Consider the following 24,257-nt stretch of genomic DNA (forward strand, 5'->3'; position numbering starts at 1 on the left):
TACATAATATGCTACATGGTACATAATGCTAAGCCAAGCCGTGCCTTAGACTACAAACAAGCAAACATTGGCATTTCCAGGAGGAAGATCACGGCCACTGTACTCTTCTCATTCCCTGTTTGCTGTGCTACCTGGCATTAAGCCAGGGTTTGACTTCACATCTGATCCTGGACTCGTGCTTTTATCTTATCTGGAGAAAAGCCAATCACTAATCAGCGGGTGGTGCTGTGGGTTAAACCACTGAGCCTAGGGCTTGCTGATCGGAAGTAGGCGGTTCGAATCCCCCCGACGGGGTGAGGTGCCGTTGCTCGGTCCCAGCTCCTGCCAGCCTAGCAGTTCCAAAGCACGTCAAAGTGCAAGTAGATAAAAAGGTATCGCTCCGGCAGGAAGGTAAATGAAATTTCCGTGCGCTGTTCTGGTTTGCCAGAAGCGGCTTAGTCATGCTGGCCACATGACCCAGAAGCTGTACGCCGGCTCCCTCGGCCAATAAAGTGAGATGAGCGCTGCAACTCCAGAGTCGTCCACGACTGGACCTAATGGTCAGGGGTCCCTTTACCTTTACCTTTAATCAGGGTTTAATTTACCTTTACCTTTACCTTTAATCAGGAACCTGGTTATCTGCTTGTTTGCACAAAGCCTGGTTTGGCTTCCCATATGTACAAGTGAAGCCAGTATCTTGTGAATATTGTATAGAAAATGTTGATTAGGTATTCTGGAAGAAACTGCTTTTGAGTTCACTGAGTTAGGAAGGGTAAGAGTGGTAAATCAATGGATTTTCCCTCCCCTTTTCCTGTATTTATATTTGCAGTGGTCATGGAAATCTGTTGGACTAAAACCAAGGTGCAGTATTTCATTCATTTTGGTCAATTTTGGTATAAAAGAATGTGCCCAAAAAGGGCACAAGAACTATCTCCAGACACTTGGGCACCTAAAAATCTGTTGTGGGCAGGATATCCGTCATGTTGTTGTTTAGTCGTGTCCGACCCCTTGTGACACGACACGCCATAGTACACCACAACAATTTCCTGAATATACTTCAAAGGTTGAATTGTTGAATTTGGAGAGAGTGATAGGTGGGTGCACAGATTACAGTTGCATGTGCGCCTGTCCTCATTGGCTGAGAAGTTGTGTTTATTATCTCACCAAACTAGGCTATTATTATTATTATTATTATTATTATTATTATTATTATTATTATACTGCCCTATACCTGGAGGTCGCAAGGTGGTTCACAGAACAAGATCAACATAAAACGCCACAATATATATATTCAGTGCTTTCTTTCTTTAAAAAAATGTTTAGGGGTACTCTAATTTTCCTACTCATATTGAAATACTGCCCCTCAATGAGGCCAAACTTATATTCACAAAATGTTTAGGGGTGTGCGTACCCCTGCGTCTCCCCGGAACAAAGCACTGTATATAATCAAAATAAAAACAACAGCCCAGTAACACACACACACACACACACACACACACCAGTTTACATTTATATGTAAATACTGCTCTCTCCAAGGTCTCTGGGTGACTTTTCCATGCCATTAATCTGTACAATGGACGGGAAGGGGGGGGAGTGGAAGAGGAGCTGGCAGATATGAATGTACTCTGTGCATTGGCCCAAGGTGTGGGAAGGTTCAAAGAGAGAATGTCACCTGTTACCTCAAAGTAGTTCATATGAAAATGTTGCATTTCTGATTATTTTGCTTTTCCCTTTCAGTCCACAGATAAGCAACGGGCCCTAGAAGAAACCAAAGCATATACAACACAGTCTTTAGCTAGTGTAGCCTATTTGATCAACACCTTGGCCAACAATGTTCTACAGATGCTGGATATCCAGGCATCCCAGCTTAGGCGTATGGAATCTTCAATCAACCACATTTCACAAGTGAGAAAACTTGTTCTTTATGTTTGCTTAGTTTGTATCAGGCACCTAGTGTGGTACAGTGGATAGGATGGGACCCGGATCATAGGGGGGATCCGAATTCAGCCCACTAAATGCATTTGATGACTTTTGACAAATCTGCATCTTCACAAGGTGGTTGTGAGGATAAAATAGTACAGGCTTCCTCGACCTCGGCCCTCCAGATGTTTTTGGCCTACAACTCTCATGATCCCTAGCTAGCAGGACCAGTGGTCAGGGATGATGGGAATTGTAGTCTCAAAACATCTGGAGGGCTGAGGTTGAGGAAGCCTGTAATAGTATAATAGTAATATTCATGTGGTGGAAGGTTAGGAGACTCATAGAGATGTTGCCACAGATACAACTTGAAAAGAATTTGGCTTATCAGTATGGTCCAGAAAAACTACCTTACTGCAGTTTGCAGTAGCAGGTCAAACTTTCTTAAAAAGTAAGATGACTTGTTTTCTTTTTGCCTTCAAATGGTGTTTATAATGAAGACATTTTAGGGAATAATTCTAGTAGATTGGAAAAAAAATCCAGGTGGCATGCATTTCTCCCCTTTTCTCCTGTTACCTTGACTTTTGTTAGTTTAAAATCTTGATCATCTTTCTAAAATTTGTAATTTTGATATGCATTATTAATGCAGGCAAGGGTAGTATGGAGAATGAAATGTCTTTCTGCTAGGAAATCAATTACTCCTTTTTAAATATGATAAATGTTTGTCCTGGAGCTTTAAAAAAATAATAACAACTTCATTGTGAAGTCTCAATTCCACTTGCTTAATACTGGATAGGAAAATTTCTTCATAGCCTCTGTGTAAAGAGCTTTGATTGGAGCAGACCTTGCCGTCTCTGCTATTCTACAGTCTCTGTTATAAAACAGTATATGCATAATGGGACATGACTCATGAAGGTTCCTAGCTGGGCTACATGAAGATTTCCAGTGTAACATTAATTTACACTGATTATTACGAGTTAGTGAATGTTAAAAGATTTAAATGTAATTTGTGATTGTGCATTGTAGGTCCCAGTTTTCAGAATGAGTGTTTTGTTTTTGTTTTCTGGGTACCCCTACTCTCTGGTAAAAAAATTTAAAACAATAATTCTGGCCAGCTAAAAACTATTAATTCATTCATGCAAAATGTTGTAATTATTGAAGTGGTATGGTTTGAGTAGAGAAGAGTTATGTTTATAAAATTTGCTAGAATGTGCAATGTATTAATAGTTTAAAGCAAGCTAATAGAGCTTTAATGATATTTGAAAAGCAGATTTTGAAAATTGAAACATTAAAATATATTTTTGATAGCCCTTGTGTAGAGAATAATTTCTTTTCCTTGCTGGCTTTTTAACGAGCTTTTAAAAGACTCTTATGATAAGTTCATCAAAATAGAAGTCTGTACATGACTGGATAAAGGCAGTATTGTTTTTCCTTTTTTGCTCAGTTAAAAGATATATGGCAATTGCATAGTAGCACTTTATTTTTCTTCACTTTCTAATCTGACTTGCCAGTTTCCTAAATGATCCATTGTACCAATGGGTTTCCCATGCAGTATTGTTCTCCAAGTATAATTTAACCTCCTAGTGAAAGATCCTGGTGGTTAAGCCCCAGTCATGTTTTTTGCATGATGTCATGTTGCAGAATGAGGTCAGGGCAATGTCACCAGGTGAGACCCTCATCTCCATCTCCCACAATGCAACCTGTTGCAAAGCAAAGTTGTAATTCTTTGCTTGCTCAGCCGAGTCTTTCCTAGCAATGTTTGGAATGGCCTTTGATGGTAGCAGCATAACTGTAACCATTTGTATAACACAAGAGGAGATAGCGTCACAGAAGGAATCTCCTGGGATCCTAGAGCCTGGTGCTGCTGGTCTACCACCTCTTCCTGTAAGAACATTGAGGCATGAGCAGTATCTGTGGTTCATGTTTCTGGAAGTGACGTCTCTGCCAGGACATCTGCTCAAGTTACTTTTTCTAACAAGAAAATTAAAGCTGACATTTGGGGAAAATGTTTATATTGAGCATGGTAATGACCACAACAATATATGCCATCTATCGGTCGTCAGAAGCATCAGGGGCTAGCTTTTAAGTCTTGCTATGTTTACTTGCCGTATTTTTCCGTGTATAAGACACCCCCATGTATAAAACGCCCCCTATTTTTTTGGTACTCCAAATTTAGAAAACACCCCTTAGCACTACCCATGTATAAGACGAGCCCCAATTTTAAACCTATTTTTTTGGTTAAAAAAACCTAGTCTTATACTGTACATGGAAAAAATGTGGTATATAGGATGCTTTTATGGTAACATTCCTACTTAATTCAGACATTTTGGATTCCCCCATCCCATTTAGGCAAATAAGAAAATACTGTACAGTGTATCTGTATAAACCAAAAATTCTGATATTAAATGAGAATAAATATAAGTTATATTGGAACTTAGGGGGAAATTCAAGATATAGTACTGACACCGACTAGCTTGCTTGATGTGTCTTAAATAATTTCATTTTTCCAGTCATTAATCTCTAATATTTTAATTATTTTATGCTCGCAGACAGTTGACATACATAAAGAAAAAGTGGCCAGAAGAGAAATTGGCATCTTGACCACAAATAAAAACACTTCAAGAACTCACAAAATCATTGCACCAGCCAACCTGGAGAGACCAGTTCGCTATATTAGAAAACCTATTGATTATACAATCCTAGATGACATTGGACATGGAGTGAAGGTAAGTGGTAATGTGGAATAATTCTGATTGATGAGTCTCCCTGTATGTTTTCAGAATGCAGCATGGTAATCCTTACTGAACTCCTATTATTCCTTCCGTATTCCTGTCTTTAAAAAAACAAAAACCCCAACCTCCCTGCTTTTCTGGCTGCTTGTGATACCTGTATTTTGAGAAATGGGTAGAAGGCTTTCAACATGGGAAAGAAAGCATTTGGTGCCATTCCCTCCATTTGGATTTGGTTGTCAAACAGTACTTTTGTGACAACAGAGTATGTCCCTCTCCCTTGTCTGTTTGCATGTCCCAGATGTTGCCATGACCCAGACCCAGACATGACCATGTGTGTGGCACTGGCCTCCTCCAAGATCAAATACGACTTCCAGATTTGCATGATGTGCAAAATCTAGGGACTAGCTTCCTGTGTGTCTGTACTGGGAATTTTTAAATCATGAAAATAAATAAGTGAGATTTAGTCTGCAGTCTGCATGTAGCTCTAACATCCCTTGTAGCCGAATCTAACATATTGCTAAATTGCGAATCGAGTTACATGTGCAGTTTGTCTGCTTGTTTTGTGCAGATACACATCTGATTGCATGTTCAATTTTTGTTCCGTTTCTTGCATGTCTTTTCCTAAAGTACCCTTTCCCTGTGGTATTTTCGCAATTCGTTAGGCATATCTCAAGAGTAATGTGAATAAGAATGATTTGCAAGGCTTACAGCCATTCAGTCAGAACATTTGCAGCAAGATAATGGCATAGTGGCATGCCATTTATTTATTTCCTTGGGAATTATTTGAGCTTGCAGAGAAATAAATTTGTAGTGCAACCCTAACCATACCGACTCAGAAGTAAGTCCTATTGAATTCCATGGGGCTTACCCCCAGGTAAGTGGGGTTAGGAGTGCAGACTTAGTTCCTCATATGATGGCTCCTGAACTACATACAGGCATTACATGCCTGTTTACATTTCAAAAAAGTGGAGATAAATCTCATCAGTGAAGCCATAATGAACGTTTAAGTACACAAATATATTCCAACATTCTTCGCTTGGAGGCAAGTGTCACTTTAATTAGATAAGATAACTTAACTGAAAATGCACAGTTTTTGAACAAGTACTAGTCTTAAATATTGATGAATTTGAAACCTATTCTAGTGCCTTTTAAAATGCATGTATATAAGCTATTCAGATTCTTACAAAGCTGAAATTGCTGTACCAGTTACACTAATGTTTACCCTTGAAGTGTAGAAAATGTAGTGTCTCTTTGATTTATGGAGTTACATTCTCTTTTCAGCAGTGTAAATATCAAGGAGACAAGTAGTGCATGCACACTGTATTATCTGAAATGGAAATTCTGAGTAAAACTTTTGAAGAAGAAAGAAAAATGCATAGACAATAGTTACAGTGCTATACTATCGTTAATCATTAAAGCTTTAAAAATGTGGTAATCAGTTGTAGAGCTCTTTAAGTAGCCGAATAAAACATAATGCTGATATTTAGAGATTTTAGTTCAATTCCACTCTGAATTTGCTGCTCTGCAATTTTTTTTTGCAAAAACATAACATTAAAAAACCCTCGGTTTTTACAATTATAATAAAAATTAATTATTTGTAATCGCTTCATGAACAATCTGGTTTTAAAGATTATTTTGAAAAAAAGTTTTGCAGAGCAATTCTATAAACCATGACTATGAAAATCTTTTACAAAAGTTATTTTTTGTTAGCTACATCTCACAAGTAGAGTGCATAAGCTGGACCCATGACTGGCTTATCAAGCAAAATTGATGAGAAAAAATTAAGTTTTGGGTTTTAATTTAATAAATCAAAGATAGTAATGTGTATATTTGATCAAGTAATCTGCAGTGTATGCAGTTCCATGAAACCTCCTTTAAGGATGTTAGGTTAAACAGCAGAAGGCTTGTGAGAACATCTATATTGGGTAAAGTCTGGTCACACTCATTGTCTCTGGTATTGAATGGGAGTTGTGAAATATGCCACACATATAATTAAAAAACCTGAAAATTATTATTTATCAGTTGGTTAAATTGCAGTACATACAGTAGTAAGATTTGCTTCATTTTACTCTAAATAATTTTTTTAACTTAGTCCATGTAGAAATAAGATGTTGGTTGCCAGAGGGTGTTTCACGGGTGGGTTAATAGCGGCTCTCTAGCTCTGTCTCATGAAATAGTGGTTGAAACATTGAGTGTTGACCTTGGAGTTAATAGTGTCGTGAGATGGTTCTAATAGTGGCTTTATAAATTTCATCTTGAAAACCACTACATATTCTGCTTTAATCACTCTTTCTATGACAGGGGTCCCCAGACTACGGCCCGGGGGCCGGATGCGGCCCAATTGGCCTGCCAATCCGGCCCGCGGCGACGCCCGACGCCCGCTCTTACGGCGCGCAGCGTGGCAGCGCTCTTCCGGGTCGGGAAAAAAGCGCCAAAAATCCTTTGTGCGCATGCGTATGGACCTCTCCCGACCCGGAAGAGGTCATTTCTGGTGCACTTCTGGGTCGGGGGAGGCCCATACGCATGTGCACAACGGATTTTCGGCGCTTTTCCCACCCTGGAAGCGCGCCACCGCGCCAGTAAACGCCCGTGCGCATGCGCACGGGCGCGCACTCCCCCGCCCGCCGGCCCGCACAGGCGCGCGCTCCCCCCATCCTCCGGCCCACCCGCGATCGGCGCGGTGGGAACCGGCCCAAACGCCGGTAAGTCTGGGGACCCCTGTTCTATGATCTACTGATACATTATTTTGTTGATGCTAAATGCTTAACTTCTTTCTCCCCCCCCCCCTTCTCTCTTCATATCCTGAAGTTTCAACTAACCTTTCAATGCTTTTCTTCCTTACCTCTTTTATTTGCTTCATTTATGCATTAAGTGGTTGCTTAGATTTAAGGTAAGAAACGACAGGGCTGAATTTCATTCTTATTCTTCAGATTATTACATTCGGGGAGAGTGATAATTTCTGGTGGGTGGGGTGGGAGGGAATACTGCCTTGAACACCCTTCTTTGGTCTTAAAACATTTTTTAAAGCATAAGAAAATGATGGCCATAAGGACCTGGATAATTAGCACAGCCCTTGGAATGGATGATTTTCATGATTAAAAATATATATATATTTGTGACCTCTGATCTCCCCCTGTGTAATGATCTTTTTATCCTATATATGATGTGCTTTGATTACTTTTATGAATAGTGCTTGAATTTGCAAGCTTGCCTGTCTTGAAAAATCAAAAGTAATGTGGGGCATGATTCTTTTATGAAAAAGTGATGTTTACCAGTTAGCCATTTACAGCCCACTTCTGGGGCTGCCAAACCTGCTAGGAAATACGTATAGTACTTATGTTAGACTGTTATTGCAAGTCAGTACACTTGCACAAATAGCTATGCTCAAATAAAAAACGTAAACTATATTGCGAAACAGCCCTTATTTACATGGATTTCCCCACACTTTGTAGTGTGAACAGTATTAAGAAGAGCTTAACATTTTTCTCAGTGTTGTCATGCTTGAATACATTCAATCATGTCATGGTGTTTGCAGTCAAAAGTTACAATATAGAAAAAGATGGGCATGCGTAAATTCTATTGGAAATCAATCTGATTGAAATGCTTGATGGTATTTGTGATCCGTCTCTTTCAGAATTGCATCCAAAGACATTTTAAAAATTCAGTTACTTTTAAGTGTGCTCAAGGGTTTCCGGCATCCAGTGGGTTTCTGGGTTTTTTTATTGGAACAATATATTCTTTCCAGTCCTTGACATGTCAGGAATTAGTTGTTGTGCAACATATCTGGCTTGCCAGCTTCGAAAAGTACATTGCAGATCCCCCTGAGCACATGAAGCTAATTGTGTAGCTCCCATTGGAAAAGCAGCAGAAGATTTTGAAATCTGGTTGAAACTAATTAGAAATGTAAAGATCAGGTAATTGATTGTTCACTATGTTTAATTATACCAATAATTAAAATGTAATTTAACGTAAGGCAACCAAGGCAACCTTCTTCAAGTTTGGAAATGTGGAGCATTCTTTCTGGTGTCCTGAGAATCAACTGTGATGAGGAAGAATTAAGCCAAACTCAAGAAATTATTTCTAACTTGCTCTGCATACTCAAATTATTTCCAGCAGCTTTATATCTTAGCTTACCGTAGATGAGAGATTCTTTAAGGATAGGTAAAAAATGGCTTCTCATAAAAATGGATCAACATTGCATAATTCCTCCATCTTATATATTTCTGCATATGTGTTTACTGCTTTCCAACATCCGTTTAGGAGTTTGAGTGTAGGTGCTCAGTTGGAACTGAACTTGAAGGAGCAAGCAAGCAGCATTTCTTCTCCCTTTTTCTGAGGATAGAAATTCATCATTGGTATTCATAGTCATCCTAAGAATGCTATGAAGAATAATTCTTCCTAGAGCTGAATTATCATAGAATCATACAGTTGGAAAGGGACCACGAGGGTAATATAAGCCAGCTCCCTACAGTGCAGGAATCTTTCGCCCAACATGGGGCTCAAACCCATTGAGACGAAGAGTCTGAGCTAGACTGAGTGGAATTATCCATATGAAATTGCTGTTAAAGTCCAGCTTGGAACATGTGTCTTCCAACACCCATGTTTATTAATTAACCAACCCATAATCTAGCCAGTTTATCTATACTTGGGATCTGTCATCTTCTGTCAGTGATTGGCAGGTATCTGCAGCTTGTTTAAAAAACAGCCAACACTAGAATCATTAATTGATCCCTTAATTATCCCTGGCTCCTAGATGCCTACTTAATATGTTACAGGTAAGTAGCCGTGTTGGCCTGACGTAGTCAAAACAAAATAAAAATATGTTGCCTTGCATTACTTTAAGAATATAATCAGATTTCAGGAAGAGCAACCTAGCATTCTTCAGAAGGTACTTAAGAAGCAGTTTAATGGTCTATGGGGGATACTTTTAAGAATGTGTTACAGCTAACTCTTGTCATCTAGGAAAGATGCCAGTCTTACTTAGGAGTAAGTACTATTGAACTCAGTGGGGCTTGCCACTAAGTAACATATAGTGCTACCAATGCATATTGCCATAGTTGTGTCTAGGATTGTAGTTAACTGAACATAGCTAGAGACAGCATGGTATAGAGTTTTGAACTTGGATCATAGACATCCAAGTTCAAATCTTCACTCAGACACAAAGCTAATTCGGTGTCCTTGGGCCTGTCAAACTTTTTCACCTTCATCTGCTTCTCACAGGATTCTTGTGAGTATAATATGGGGTAATTTTCGTGTATGCTTCCCTGAGCTCCTTGAATGGGTGGCATACAAATGTGAGGCAATGATTGAAGGTGATAAAAATATATCTGATGTAACTGACCATGGTAAGGAGCTCTCAGCCCCCAAAGCAGATATGTCACTCTCACCTTGGTTTTCCAAGTATCTTTGAGCTGAAAATGGTGAATCTGTTTGTGTGCCCATGCCCTTAACTGGTATAAATTTTGACATAAAGGGGGTGCAGTGCGGAAAGGGACTTCCCATTGATATATTTATTTAATTCCGTTTGTGGATCAATAAAAACATTCCACTACTAGGCTGACTGCAGAGGTGTACACATTCTGCATTTCCAGTGTTCGGCCTCCTCAATGATCAAACTCCAAGTCTTCTATCATATTGGCCGGGTAGCCAATATGACGCCCTGCAGATGTTGTGAACTACAACTCCCATCACCCTGTCAATGCCAGCTGGGAGTTTGACTCTTAACAACCTCTGGGGAGAAGCTTCTCAGATGTAGCCGTTTTTTTGTGTGCACTGGAGCGCAATGTATTGTTTGTCAGGTGTTGCAATTGAACCAACCCCGTGCGCAGAGACCCTTTGTTCCCTTTGCCAGGTTCTTGGTTTTGTGTGAAGTTGGAAAGTCTCAGCAGTTGTACAGACCTTTTCCCCTACTCCCCATGCTTGGCCGCTTTATTGACTTGGGTGAGAGAAGAGGGGCTAATGCGGGGAAAGGAACCCTTTCCCCTTTCCCTCTGTTCAGGACCCTGGAAGCAGCAGGGTCTGTTGGAAATGTTCCTTCCGCACCCCCACTGCTTACATTAATGCAAAACACCAACTTAAAATCTGCAGGGTATGGTTGAATACCACTTTGATACCAATTGCTGAATAATTTGTATTTGCTGCTGCCTAAACCACACACACATTTAGTGAGGAAATGCTGTTTTCATTGTTTCAGTGGTGCTTTCCTCCTTAATAATTCTGCATGACATGCAGGCAATATTAGATTATTGCGAGCGAGCTCCTAAAGCAGTTGGCTGAAGGAGAGATGATGTTTTGAATTTTAATCAAGGGAAGTATAAAAAAATGTATAATTGACAAAGACTGTTCTCTGTTTGCTGAAGCTTCACAGTTCATTCTGAAGATAAATTAAGAACCTCTTCTTTCTCTCCCCTGCTTTCCAGTTATTGAGTTTGGGAAAATACATATATATTTGGGATACTTAGTTCACTTGAACAATTTTGTAGCTTGTTTTTCCTTTCATTGCTTGTTACACCTCAGTTGGCTCTTAATTTTCTGAACTAAGTAGTAGAGCGGAGTACAAGAAAATGGGGCTATGTATGTTTTGTAAAGGATTCCATCTTTTTGCATCCTCCTTGAGGGTGTTGATTCTTTAATCTTTTCATTTGCACAGACTTTCTTCCCCCCTCCCCCCCTAGTTTCTTGCCAATCTGGATACTGTTAAATCAAAGCCGTGTAATGAAAATGGCAAACATCTTAGTCATTTCTGGCTTCTAAAATAGCCATGTAAAATCAAAGTTGCTTCTCTTTTAATGTCAGGCATATGTGCCACAATCCTGAAACCTTTTCAGCACTGCTAAGTAAGGGTTTGATTGTCCCCACAGAAACTTTTGCTTTCTTTTCTTCAAAGCCTAAAATATCTTGTCATTTAACAAGCTGCTTTTAAAAAACCTCGTGCCCAAATCAGTTTGTGTGTTGTGGAGCTGTTATGCTGTAAAACCCAAGCTCCAAACCCCACAAGGCTAATAGAAGGGGCTTACGGTTCCCTAGATTGCGACCACGGAACTGAAATTGAGTATGGTGGGTTTCCTTCCTTCCCACTTGCATCCTAAAATGACACACACGCGATATTGCTTACATTTTAAAATCTATATTAGCTTTTTAAAGGCATGCTTGTTGCAGTTAAGCATGCCTTTAAAAAGGCTAAAAGTGGCCACATGAGTTTTTCCTCTTTATGTGTACATGCTGATGATCTGTGGCCAATCATGGCTCTCTGCTGCATGTACCTGTTGTAGCAGAGTGACTATATCTACTTCAAAGACAATGGCATACTTTGACTGTGTGAAGTAGCTCTCAACCTATTTTAAGATAAATTCTTGTTCTAAATGCTGTGGTTTTTGTGTGGAAACCCCACAAGGTCACAGAAATTTTCATTGCACCTCTGGCAGAGGACAAAAGCCCAGTGATTGTGAGAGGTTGAGTCACAAGCAATCATAAAAGAAAAATCATGGAGTATATTTTTTAAAAAGCATTTTACTTGCTTGCCTTTTAGTGTGTATGGAACCTGGATAAATGTTTCCATGCCTAGTAGTGAATCTTAGATATTGTATGTAGAAAATGCAGTGTAATGATCTTCTCCAAAATGTATCCAGGAGAAAAAGGGAAGGCATGTTATTTAGCTGCATTTATACAACCATCCTGTAACAATCCTATGGGCCAGTTATTGGGGACGGACAGACAACTTTTGGATCCAACTTTGAAATTTGAAAACTTAGTTTTCCCAGATTCAAAGATCTTTCAAGGTTGAGGTATCTTTTCCATGATGCTCTACCTCATGCTCCATGATGTGGTGGGTGATCCTGTCTTGTAAAAGTGTTGCTTTTTAAAACATGAAATTTTAGATTCATAGTCCAGGGATAAGGTAGCTTTCCTAGCAACACACACACACACACACACACACACAGGCTCTTTCAATACACAAACAGAAGTATTAGTTTTCTCGTGTTTGTGATTTACGCAGAAACAAGCAGTGAATTTTTCTTTAAAAAAATCAACCCACCGTGATGCTGATGAACACAAAACATTGAATTATTCATATCTTGCATTTGCAGCATCGTAAATGTAATTTGTCATCAGCATCTCATGAAACAGATCAATAAAATGGCTACCAATCCTTAAAAAAATGAGGTGATCTATGGCAGAAATAACTCTTGGTGATATAATCTTTCTTTTATAAACAAAATGTCGCTTCTTCTTTTTTAAAAGGTCATATTTTATTAGGGTGGTGTTGCAAGTGAAGCTTCATTTCATATATGAAGTTGATTTATGGAAGTGCTTAGTGCAGATAGAAAGTGTCTAAATAGATACTTTGAAATTGTTTTCTTTCGGGAAAGACTGCAGTGTTTAGACCAGGCATCCCCAAACTTCGGCCCTCCAGATGTTTTGGCCTACAACTCCCATGATCCCTAGCTAACAGGACCATTGGTCAGGGATGATGGGAATTGTATTCCAAAACATCTGGAGGGCTGAAGTTTGGGGATGCCTAGTTTAGACTATAAAGCTGAAAGACCAGGCTTCCTCGACCTTGGCCCTCCAGATGTTTTTGGCCTACAACTCCCATGATCCCTAGCTAGCAGGTCATGGATGATGGGAATTGTAGTCTCAAAATAGTTGGAGGGCCGACATTGAGGAAGCCTGTGAAAGACTGTATGGGACCAGCCCAAGTGCCCTTGAATGACAAGGACAAAGGGAGCTGTGGGTGCAGAAGCAGCAACATGCCCACTGCTACGCTGGCTTCTGTTACCTCAGAGCAGGCTCTTTTCAGCAGAAAGAGATATTCACTAATACGTGGCCAGGTCTTTGCATTCCTCTTGGGAAGTGAGGATGCCAGATTATTTCTTAAATTGAGCTTTTAGGGTTCCCCCTTGTGCTTTTGTAATACGTGGTATAAGGGTTTCAAGTTACGTATAACTCATTCCCTGTCCTGGGCACATCTAATAGCTTCATAGACACTGCAGGTTGGTGGTGGGCAACCTCTTGCCTTACCCCCACCCCCACCCCGAAGTTGCTGGGCCCAAACTCCCATCAACCCTAGCTAGCACACTCTAGTTGGTCAGGCGAGAGGAGAGTTGGAATCAAATGACACCTGCAGGGCTGCAAGTTCCCCACCACACAGTCAACAAGAAACAAGTGGTTTCCTGAAATATATATTAAGTGCTTTTGAGAGACACTTCATGTGTTGTGCTGTGGCAGAGTTGCATTTGCTACTGCTAGAATGTGTAGCCGGGGAGCCGTAGCCAAACCTCTAGACGCGCCCCCCCCTGGACGCATGCAGTTCAGGGATATATTGTGGCCCTCCAGATGTGGTTGGACTGCAACTCCCATCAATCCTAGCCAGCATAGCCCAGTGGTCCAGAATCCTGGGAGTTGTAGGCAAATAATATCTAGAGGGCCACAAGTGAGCCACCCCTGATTTGTATTATAATGCATGAAGTTTGGAAAGCCATTTGGCTTTCATTTATGCCCTACATTTCAGTAAAATATCTCATTTGTATTTCTAGGCTGCGGTTCTAAACCTACTTTCTTGGGAACAAACCACATCAAACCCCGTGGGGCTTACCTCTGAGCAGACACGGGCAGGATTTGCATAGCTAGAAATACAATGAGGGAAATGCTGCTGCATTGAGCCTAGTAAGGAAAGTTTGCCTTGAGATAGGCACACTTTCCTTGATGCTGGTGATTGGAAGTTAAATGTGATGGTCTAAAGGCAAACGCAGTCAGAACAACTCTTAAACACGCCATAGAATCACAAGTCCTTTGAGCACATCTTAACTATTGCATGTAGAAATTGGACATAGGTGCATGGCCACTGGGGCTTCTACATTATTATTATTATTATTATTATTATTATTATTATTATTATTATTATTATTACACATTCCCCTGCTTCTTTAATGTTGCAGATCAGTTCCCAAAGGATTCTTAATTTATTCTCCGTCATTGACCTGAAGAGTTCAGTGAGGTTTGCTTTTCTTCCCATTGCCTTTCATGCAGGTTAGTACACAGAATATGAAAATGGGTGGCCTGCCTCGTACCACGCCACCCACCCAGAAGCCACCCAGTCCGCCAATGTCAGGGAAAGGAACGATTGGGTAAGTACAACTTTATGCGCATCGGAAAGGGGGCAGGGGGCAAAAAAGGGAAGGTAAAAATCCGTTCTTGCTTTTACTATTGCTTCATGGCTCATGAGTGCCTCAAAATGACATTGTGGGTTTTGGAGGTGTCTCGTCTCTCTCCCCTGTAGGCAGATAGCACATTGATAGCATCGCCAGGAGGTGGAAATAATGCTTGAATAGTTTCTTTCGGCAGGAGCCTTTTGGGCTTTTGTTTGTAGAGTAGCTCTACACTGCTGTACCTAGAAAAAGTAAAGGCCCTGATTATCCAGTACGACATGAACAGAGAAATTTCATGGGCCCAGTTAGGTCCACTGAGAAGCATTGCACCAGCATGTGGAGTGTTCTTATAGGCTCAGTAGAGTCCTGCTTTCTCTCTTCCTCTTCTGACCAACTAAGTGTGCAGGCAGATCGCAGGCACCATGATTGACCAGCGATTGGACCAGGAACTCTCTGCATGCTTCCCCAGTCTGCCCCTCTCCTCTTAGTACAAGTCACTGATGCTTCAGAGCAGGTCACTGACTTTGAGAGGAGAAGGGAGAGCTGGCTGGGGACGGGGGTGGCATGCAAAGACCTCCTTTTTTGGCACTGCCTTCTTGTGCTCCGTGAAGGGGGAGTAGGAGAATTGGACTCTGTTGTGCCCAAGGGAATCCTTCACAGGCACTGCCCCTGCGGTGGACTGGATCCTGCCCTGTGCATTTTCAATATGAACAGTAAGCAGGAGTTCTACACTGCCTTGCCCAAAGGTGTTTGGTGTATTTCATTGTCTGAAATTGCTTCCATACATATGTTTTTCTTGTGTAGGCGTCACTCTCCCTATCGCACACTGGAGCCAGTGCGTCCTCCAGTGGTACCAAATGACTATGTACCTAGCCCTACCCGTAATATGGCTCCCTCGCAACAGAGCCCTGTTAGGACAGCTTCTGTGAATCAGAGGAATCGCACTTACAGGTATTCAGTCTGCTCCTGCACAAAATATTAACAAATAATTAAGACACATAACACAGCTTTATAGTGATCTGCTTTTAACCCCCCCTCCTCCCTCCAACCCTTCACTTAGAACTTCATAAATTCATGTGATTTCTTGGGAAATCCATTGGGAGTTAGAGGGAAACCATGCTGTTTATGCTACATATTGTATAATGTGAAGTTGTTTGTCTAGGAAGAGTTTATTTAAAAGATACACAATTTGCTTGCCGAATTGTGTATTGTAGCATATGAAGTCTTGAATAGAACTGTATCCTGTTTGTTTGCTTGTTTGTTTGTTATAACTTCTATTTATTTGCCTCTCCACCATAATACGGTAATGGTCATGCACTGTTTCTAAAATGTGGTGTCTACAAATGAGAGTGATGCTGTCATGAGGCTTTATTGTTACTTCCCAATAAGTTCTGAAACTTGAGATTCCATGCGGAACAGACATCATCATCATCATTATTATTATTGATATTATTGATATTATTAAAATTCCTATACCTGTAGATGAGACTTTGGTGCCTGTGAAAATGTTGGTAACATGAAATAGATCAGAAACATGACTGATTTAATTCCTTTATGTGGGTTTGCAGAAGTAATGTAAAAGCTGGAAAAAGGCCTTGGCCTAAGATAGGTCTGCAGTAAGGCAATCGATCTGCAGAACAGATCTGGCCAGCATAAAATGTAATGGTATGTTGGTGAGATTTCATGGTGTTGTGCCAAAAACTATTTTAGGCCTAAGCTTTTTTTTTTTACTTGTGGAGTATTAAGCAATGCAGATAAAACCAACCTCCTTCTAATAGTGCCCCTTTGCCCATTAAGAGTTGATATTTCTAGGGTCCTGAAAGCCATTTCCTATAATCTAGCAGGCAGCTTTTACTTGTCAGTGATGTACCCCTATTTTAGCTTGGGCGTATAGAGGAAAAAATGGCAGCACGCCTGCCTTTGTCCCCAAAATTGCGAAGTTTAGCAATCTGCGTGTGCCTGGCATGGAATGGAATATGGATGCCTTTGTGGTTTGTTTGTTTTTATATTATTTCTTTAGCAGCAGTGGGAGCAGTGGAGGGAGCCACCCTAGCAGTAGGAGCAGCAGTCGAGAGAACAGCGGAAGTGGAAGTGTGGGAGTCCCTATTGCTGTCCCTACTCCGTCCCCTCCCAGTGTGTATCCAGGTAAATCTCAAGGGGAGGGGCTCCTCTTGGGTTTGGGTGATTCCTTGGTAATGGCAATTATCTGTAAGCTGCTTTGAGTCCTGTCAGGGGGAAAGGCGATGTTTTACATTGGATAAGTTGAAATCCTCCTCCCATTCCCTCCCCCCCTTTTTGCTGCATACCTAAGAGGTAACCCTTTCCCTACATAAACATTATTCTAACTATCCTTCCCCCCCCCCCCTGCTGCTGCCATTTTTGGGGCTAGAATTTTAAGCGTTTGTGGAACGTTCCGCACAAATTACTCTAAAGCTTTTCTAATCCTTGCTAACCGTAACTCCTTATTAACTCCTCCTCTTCCTCCTCTTTTCACATAGCCCCTGCCAGTTCAGCTGGCACTTCTCCCCTTCCTGCTACTTCTGCCCCTGCTCCCACTCCTCTCCCTCCTGCAACTGCCCCGTCCTCTGCCGCCCCAGATGCTGCTGCCGCTGCTGCAGGGGCTCAGCCCCTTGCCGATGGCTTCACATCTCCAACTCCCCCTGCTGCTTCTTCCACTCCTTCCGCAGGTGAGTTTCAGCTCTTCCTCTTGAGGCAGCTCAGCCAAGGTGCAATAGCAGCCTAAGACTGGTTTTGTTGAGTACCACAGATTCATGGAGTTTCCTGTGCTTGTGTGGTTTTCATTGGGAAAGCGTGGCATTTCGTTTTCCATCGTTTCACCATCTTTCTCAGCTGCTGAAAGCACCTTGTTATACTGAATTGTTTGGGTTGTTGTGTTTCTTTGGGCATTGTTTTCAAAATGCCCCTTTGTCTACTCTACCGTCTGTCTCGGTTCTTTCGATCCAAGCATTATTCTGACAACCGCACCTTGTTGACTTACCATACTTTTCTGTGTATAAGACTATGTTTTTCTCTTTTCAAATCATGGGAAAAAGTGGGGGTCGTCTTATACATGGGTAGTGCATAGGGTGGGCGTTTGATTGGTTGCTGCCGCGGCTGTGATTGTCCGTATGATTGGTTTCTGCCTCAATGGGTGGTGTTGATTGGATGACGCTTTGGCAGTTGGGCAGGTGAATTGCAGCTGCTGCCGGCGATGGGACAGACAGGAGGCGTATGAGTGAGCTATTTTTGGGAATCCCCCCATCTTTAAAAAGCTCAACAATGCTGAGCAATCCTTTGCAAAAAGCTAATGACTCTGTGCCATCTCCCCTAGTTTTCTTAAATTTGAGTCCCCCAAAATAGGGGGAGTCTTATACATGGGGTGCGTCTTATAGACGGAAAAGTACGGTATTTGCAGCTTGTTTCAAAAAACCAAATTCAACATTTTGTAGGTAACATTGTATTAGAAGCATCATTGCTTGGAAGCATGGTTGTAAATCTTAAGCGATGGCAGCGTGCAAGGCAGTTTAATATTTAGAGGGAGCAACTGATTTACAAGTAGCAAAATAGATCTTTCAGGTTTAATTCATTAACTTTTAGGAGGGAAATATTGCTGTACTCTAGACTTTACCAAGGCCCTGCTTTTGGATTTGAAAGTTGAGGTGGGGGGCGAGAGACCATCTAAAACAAGCAGCATAGTTGAGTGTTCTGTGACTGGTGAAACCCATTCAAACTTGGAGCAGCTCACGGCCAACTCTTACGTGGATATTTGCTATTTGATTATTTTGCAGTTTTTGGCTCTGCTAAACATGTGATCCCTTTGTATTATGGATGTAAAAGTTTCTGCTGCGGTGGTTCGTTCCAACATGTTGGTCATCGAGTGGTGAATGTGCATCTAGGAACTAAAGCTTAGTTGAGTTACTATGGAAAATCATGCAGAGCACACCGTGGTCATGTACTTGCTTCATGTTTCCGTCAACTTCTTTGAGAGCTAATGGAGAATCAGCTCAGAGACCTCCTTTTTTATAATGCTGGGTAGAATGCTGCCATTCTGCTCTGCCCCGTATTCATCTTAACAAGTTTCCTTTGAAGTGTAATTTAAGGTATCCCATCGTACGTGCCTGCTATGTCAGCTGAATTGCTTCATTTTCAAAAGCCTAACATTGGAGGGGTTGTATTAATGCCGAACCTCTGAATCATCTGAGCAGCTTTAAAAGCATGTGAAAAAAACACCAATGGGTTGTTTCCAAAGCTAACTTCCCAGCAGAGTAGACTTCCTCTCTTTACCACTGCAGCCTCTCTTTCACACCTCAAATTTGCTCTAGAGGGTTGGGGGACCCATTGGACTTGGGTCTTTTTGGGGGGGGGACAGGGTGGCAAGAAGCTGCAAGGAGGAGGAAGGAAAGATGAAGACCCAGTGTGTGACCCAGAGGTCTACTTATGCAACATTGGGTTCCACCCTTTGTGTTCAAACGTCTTTTTAGATAAAGCTGAAATCTTTATATGTATTTTAATTTCTTTATTGAAAGTTAAATAGTACATATCCATATATGTTATGTACATCACCAAACATGGTGAGACAAAATAAAAGAGAAAAAAAGGAAACGAGAAACAGCACATGTTTAGTAGGGAAAGTAAAAAAAGGGGGGGAGGGACCCAAAATTGTATACTTTAGTTATTAAACTTCACCAGATCTTAACTTATTACAGTATTTGTAAGAATGGATTTCAAATACCATTGAATTTCTCCATGGCTAGTCTGCATTTACATGCAAGTCGTTCATATTGCGAGTTTGTATAAGTCTTCAATCCAATCATAGAAGGAAGCCACATTTTTATTTTTCCCAATTCATCAGTTTCAGTCCTTGTGCTGTGGTAAGGACACAGAGAGTCCACTCATAAGAAGCGGAAATCTTTACATGAAAAGGGAGGATTCGGCTTCAACATTTTTGTCCTTATTCTGACACTTTTCTCCCTTCCGAAACAGGTCATCCTGTTCAGTTCTACAGCATGAACAGACCTGCTACTCGGCACACCCCTCCAACAATAGGGGGCTCTTTGCCGTACAGGCGTCCTCCTTCCATCACTTCGCAGAACAGCCTTCAAAACCAGGTGAATGGAGGACCCTTTTATAGCCAGAACCCAGGTAAGATGCACCGTGGTGAAAAATCAGTACTCTAACCCACCAACAAAAATGCCAATGTTGCGGTGCCTTGATGAATAATTTGACCTTTACCTTAAAATCCTAAATATTAATCTCTGATTGCAGGGAAGGGGTTGCCTTTCTTTTATAAAGTATTATATTTGAAATGTGGCTGTTTTGGTAATTTATCAGTTTGTCTGTACTTTCTGCATTTTATTTTCCTCTGGCCTCACTGTGCCACCCCCCACCCCTGCCCAAACCATATACCTGTAACTTGAGATAACACTTTATTCATCTGATGAAGTGGAAACTTGTGCCATGAAAAGGTTAGTCTTTAAGATGCCGAAAGCCTCGGTGTTTTCTGCAACAGACTAACATGGTTATCCCTGAGACAACATTTTGTTTCCCCTAACAGTTCTTAGTTCACTAGGTGGCCAAATTGCTAAAGAGATGGCTTTATTTGGAAGGAAACCTGGCTCGAGTCAGTTGCACATCATAGACACAAGCATGGGGAAGACAGAACCCCGTGATCTTGTCAGTTTGCTAATGTTTCATAGGAGATCAGTTGATGAAAATCTGAAGTGCATGACTGCAAATAGGCATGTGAATTGATTAGTCTGAGAGCCTGTAATTGGTTGAGCTTCATGACTAAGTTGTGGCATACGTCTGGCTCTTCCACACCTAAAGCAACACTCGGCTACTGAACCCAAGTGCCTAGAATATATATGCATGCTAATAATGGATCTTCACTCAGTGCACGTAACCTGCATGATGTCTGAAGTCTGCACATACCTGTTGAACATGAATATTTATATATGAAATATTGTGTGTGTGTGTACATGTTCAAAACATACCGAGAAGTGTCGCTAAGTATGACAGCGCATAACACTTACAAATGTGGAAAGGTGTTAATAACAAGCATGACTGCATGCTGAAGGAGAGAACCTATATTATTCACTCTTTTATGGGGAGACCGACTTCTGAAGGTTTATTTTTATGCAAAGGTGTTTTCTGGATGCTCAGCATGTTTTGTGGAATCCTTTGTTGTGGTAAGAGCTGTTAAATGGGTGGCCCTTCATTAGTCGGTCATTTCATTGTCGAGACACCACAGAAGATGCCAAACAGCCAATAAATATTAGGTAATTCTCATTCAGTCTGTTTAGCCAAGCAGAATGTTATGATTTAAAAGGGTGGTTTGCTTGCTTGCTTGCTTGCTTGCTTGGATTGTAAATTTACAGAAATGGTGGCTTTCCCGTGGCGCAAATAATGAGAGGGTTTGTAAGTGTAGAATTTTAGCTGATGAAGATGGGATATGTCTGTGGACTTGGACCTCTTCCAGGTTAGAGGCAAAAGGACTTCCAACAAAGACTCACTGTCGGGAGAGGACTGGTGAGGACAACCAGATTACTGTGGTGCCATAAAGAGGGAGGGAAATGGCAGGATAGGGGAGCAAAGAATGCCTTTTGAAAATTGGCCTGTTACCTTTTCATTGAGGGAGCATCAGAAGAAAAATGGACTTCAGCAAGGGAGAAGGGGCGTGGTGCTTGCTGGGGGAGATCTTCGGACTGGTTCTCGTTCTTTTCATTGTACATGAAGTGCAGGTTGAAATGCACTCCTGCATAGACTTCCCCATGTTACAGGCACACTCTGTACAAAAGAGAAAGCAAAGCAAAACTAGGTTCTGCACACGACAGCTTGATTTTTAAAATGAAGCGATTGGCAGCAGCCATGATCTGAGGGGGCAAGTATATAGGTAGCTCAATTTTCAAAAAGTTGTGAGTGCTGAAATATTTAGAAATGAGTAGCACCCACTGAACTACTCAGCAGAGAGTAAAAGAACGGGAGTCTTTGACATCATTGAGTTGTTGGGGGGGGGGACCTAAATTCTGCCCTGACTCCCAAGTTGCCAAGACTTGGGGGCCAGGATTGGGTTTTGCTTCCAGCTAAACTGCGACCCCCAAGTGCAGCTACTTTAGCCACCTGTAGAAGTGAAAGACTCCCATGGATTTCCGTGGGAGGAAGTAAATTGTTTAGCTGTTCTCTCAAAGCCATGCAGAATAGTGCTTAATTGCATAAGCACACTTCTAAAATCCTGTTTTAAACAGTCAGGTCACACTGTTCATTAAAGTGTTCTGTGTTTTGTGTGCTCAGAAACACCTCAAGTAAAGTTATTCTAAGTCCCAATCCTGAACATTTTCTCAGATTGGGTTAAGAGATTGCATTCTAATTTGCTTGTAGATGTTGAATTTTTATGAAGAAATGTGAAGATGTAAACGTTTGTCTTTGGGTTTGGGGAATATTTTCCCTGACTGCACCAGACTGTCTTCCTAATAACCAAGGATGTCTGTGCTTCTGCCAGACTTGTTTCAGGACTGGTTCTGTGGAGACTGCAGGAGACGAGTCCCTTAAGCACGAATTATTTCTGTTTAAGAAACAAGCCTGATGATTAATACTGCTTCAAGCAAATTTCAATGTTGTCCTTGGCAGCCAGGTTCAAGACCTGTTACAATTTTTCCTCCCTTTTTCTTGCATTTAGTAGGAAACCACAGTGCCCATGTAATCTCTCATGTTTTGGGTTCAACTTTTCTAACCGGAGGCCTGCTTTTTTTATTGCTGTCATTCCCTTTCTTGCAGTGTCTCTTGCGCCGCCGCCTCCCTCTATCCTACAGGTAACTCCTCAGTTACCACTCATGGGATTTGTGGCCAGAGTTCAGGAGAATAGTAAGTATGCATTTTTATTGTCCTTTGATTCAGGTAGAGATATTTTAGCAAGCTTAAGCTCACCTGCAAGCATTAGGTTTGGATGATAACAATGTCTCTCGATCGCAGACAACCTTGTGATGCCCACTTGCTTCTAGTCTAGCAGACGTTCCCCATTTAGATTGGTTGTTCATAGACTGTTTCATAAATTTTGTGCCGCTACCAGCCAGCAGCCAAGACAGTGCATTTTGCAAAGTGTGCTGCTGTGGTCTTCTGCCAGGCAGAGGAGGAACACTGTTTTTTATGTGAGATTGGGTCAATACCTTCTGGCCCCCACTGCAGCAGTGATTAAACGCAGAGCTTCAAAGTTTCTCTGCTTTACAATCTGAAGGGCATGCAGTTTGCCCCAAAGCCAAAGAAAGAGACTTAACCAGGAACTGCCATTCAGTATAACCATTTGGGATTGAGAACATAAGGACAGCCCTACTGAATTCAACCAAAGACCCACCAAGTCCAACATTTTGAGGCCAGCCAGATGCCTATGAAAAACCACTAGAAGACCGAGAGCTATAGCACTTTTCTTTTCTAGCAAATGATGTTCAGAGGCATACTGCCTCTGAGACTGGATTTGGAAGAGCTAGCAGCAGGGAATGTGGAACATGAATCTCTCTCTCTCTAAAAAAGGGCTGGTCCTCCAGCATTGCTTAGTTGTCAGAGATGATGGGAGCAATGGCCCAATGACATCTGGAGGGCCATAGATGAGCTACCTGCTCATTTCCCCAATGTCCAGTGTTTGAGTGTCAGACTCAATGGAAGGTGAACTTTGAACCTTGATAATTGATTATAAGCACTGCCTCTCAGCCTTGGATCTTTTCTGTAAAAGGAGGACAACCCATCGAAGCAGTCACTGGACAGAGGCAGTGTGTGTGTGGGTGGGGGGGAAATAAGACTTGTAAAGCTCTTAATGTATTGGACATGCTGTATAGCCTTTAAACTCTAGGAAGTGCAGTGTGGGTTTTTGCTCCTCTAGTTTCAGACACACCTCCACCCCCACCGCCAGTAGATGAGCCAGTCTTTGATGAATCCCCACCACCACCACCTCCTCCAGAAGATTATGAGGAGGAAGAAGCCGCTGTGGTAGAATACAGTGACCCATACGCCGAAGAGGATCCACCGTGGGCACCAAGGACCTACTTGGAGAAAGGTACATTTGCTGGAGGTTCTAACTACCGAGGCAAAAGTCTTTTCAAGCCATTTGACATGAGTTCAGCTACCTGCACCTTTTTGGTGGTGCCTTATCCTTGAGATCCTTCAGATGTTACATCCAAAATGTGCCCACATGGCACAACGTGAAATTAATATTTTACCAGTTGATGGTGTGTCTCAGAGTCCGATCCACTTCCTTCATCATGAGGGAAGACAAAACCAATGTTAGCCAGTCCCTGTGAAGCAACTGCTGCTCTCTCGGCTGGTGCTGGATCCTGGTAGTTTCCCCAGGATTCCAATGTAAGCAGGGAACAGTTTGGATCTGTGTTTACTCTTTTTTTTATTTAATAAGCAAGCCAGCTCTTTCAAATCTCGTGGTTTGGTAAGAAAAACCTGTTTTCCGTATCCTCCCCATTAACAAGGGTCATTCTTGTAA

The 24,257-nt window shown here is 41.6% G+C and overlaps 1 protein-coding gene across 6 annotated transcripts in view; it reads left to right on the forward strand.

Annotated features, from left to right (window-relative positions):
• Positions 1 to 24,257, forward strand: part of ABI2 (abl interactor 2) — a 52,099-nt gene that overhangs the window by 20,068 nt on the left and 7,774 nt on the right. The window contains exons 2-10 of one of the 6 annotated variants that reach the window (XM_035137690.2): positions 1,717 to 1,884; positions 4,446 to 4,622; positions 14,658 to 14,755; positions 15,581 to 15,727; positions 16,800 to 16,921; positions 17,275 to 17,463; positions 19,760 to 19,918; positions 22,550 to 22,636; positions 23,646 to 23,819. In XM_035137690.2, coding sequence (XP_034993581.2) covers positions 1,717 to 1,884; positions 4,446 to 4,622; positions 14,658 to 14,755; positions 15,581 to 15,727; positions 16,800 to 16,921; positions 17,275 to 17,463; positions 19,760 to 19,918; positions 22,550 to 22,636; positions 23,646 to 23,819 — 1,321 coding nt within the window. Of the gene's footprint in view, positions 1 to 1,716; positions 1,885 to 4,445; positions 4,623 to 14,657; positions 14,756 to 15,580; positions 15,728 to 16,796; positions 16,922 to 17,274; positions 17,464 to 19,759; positions 19,919 to 22,549; positions 22,637 to 23,645; positions 23,820 to 24,257 lie in introns of all 6 variants that reach the window. The other 5 variants (XM_035137680.2, XM_060281940.1, XM_035137709.2 and 2 more) reach the window with 5 other exon arrangements.

This window comes from Zootoca vivipara, chromosome 1, assembly GCF_963506605.1.
Source record: "Zootoca vivipara chromosome 1, rZooViv1.1, whole genome shotgun sequence".
Lineage (NCBI taxonomy): Eukaryota > Metazoa > Chordata > Lepidosauria > Squamata > Lacertidae > Zootoca > Zootoca vivipara.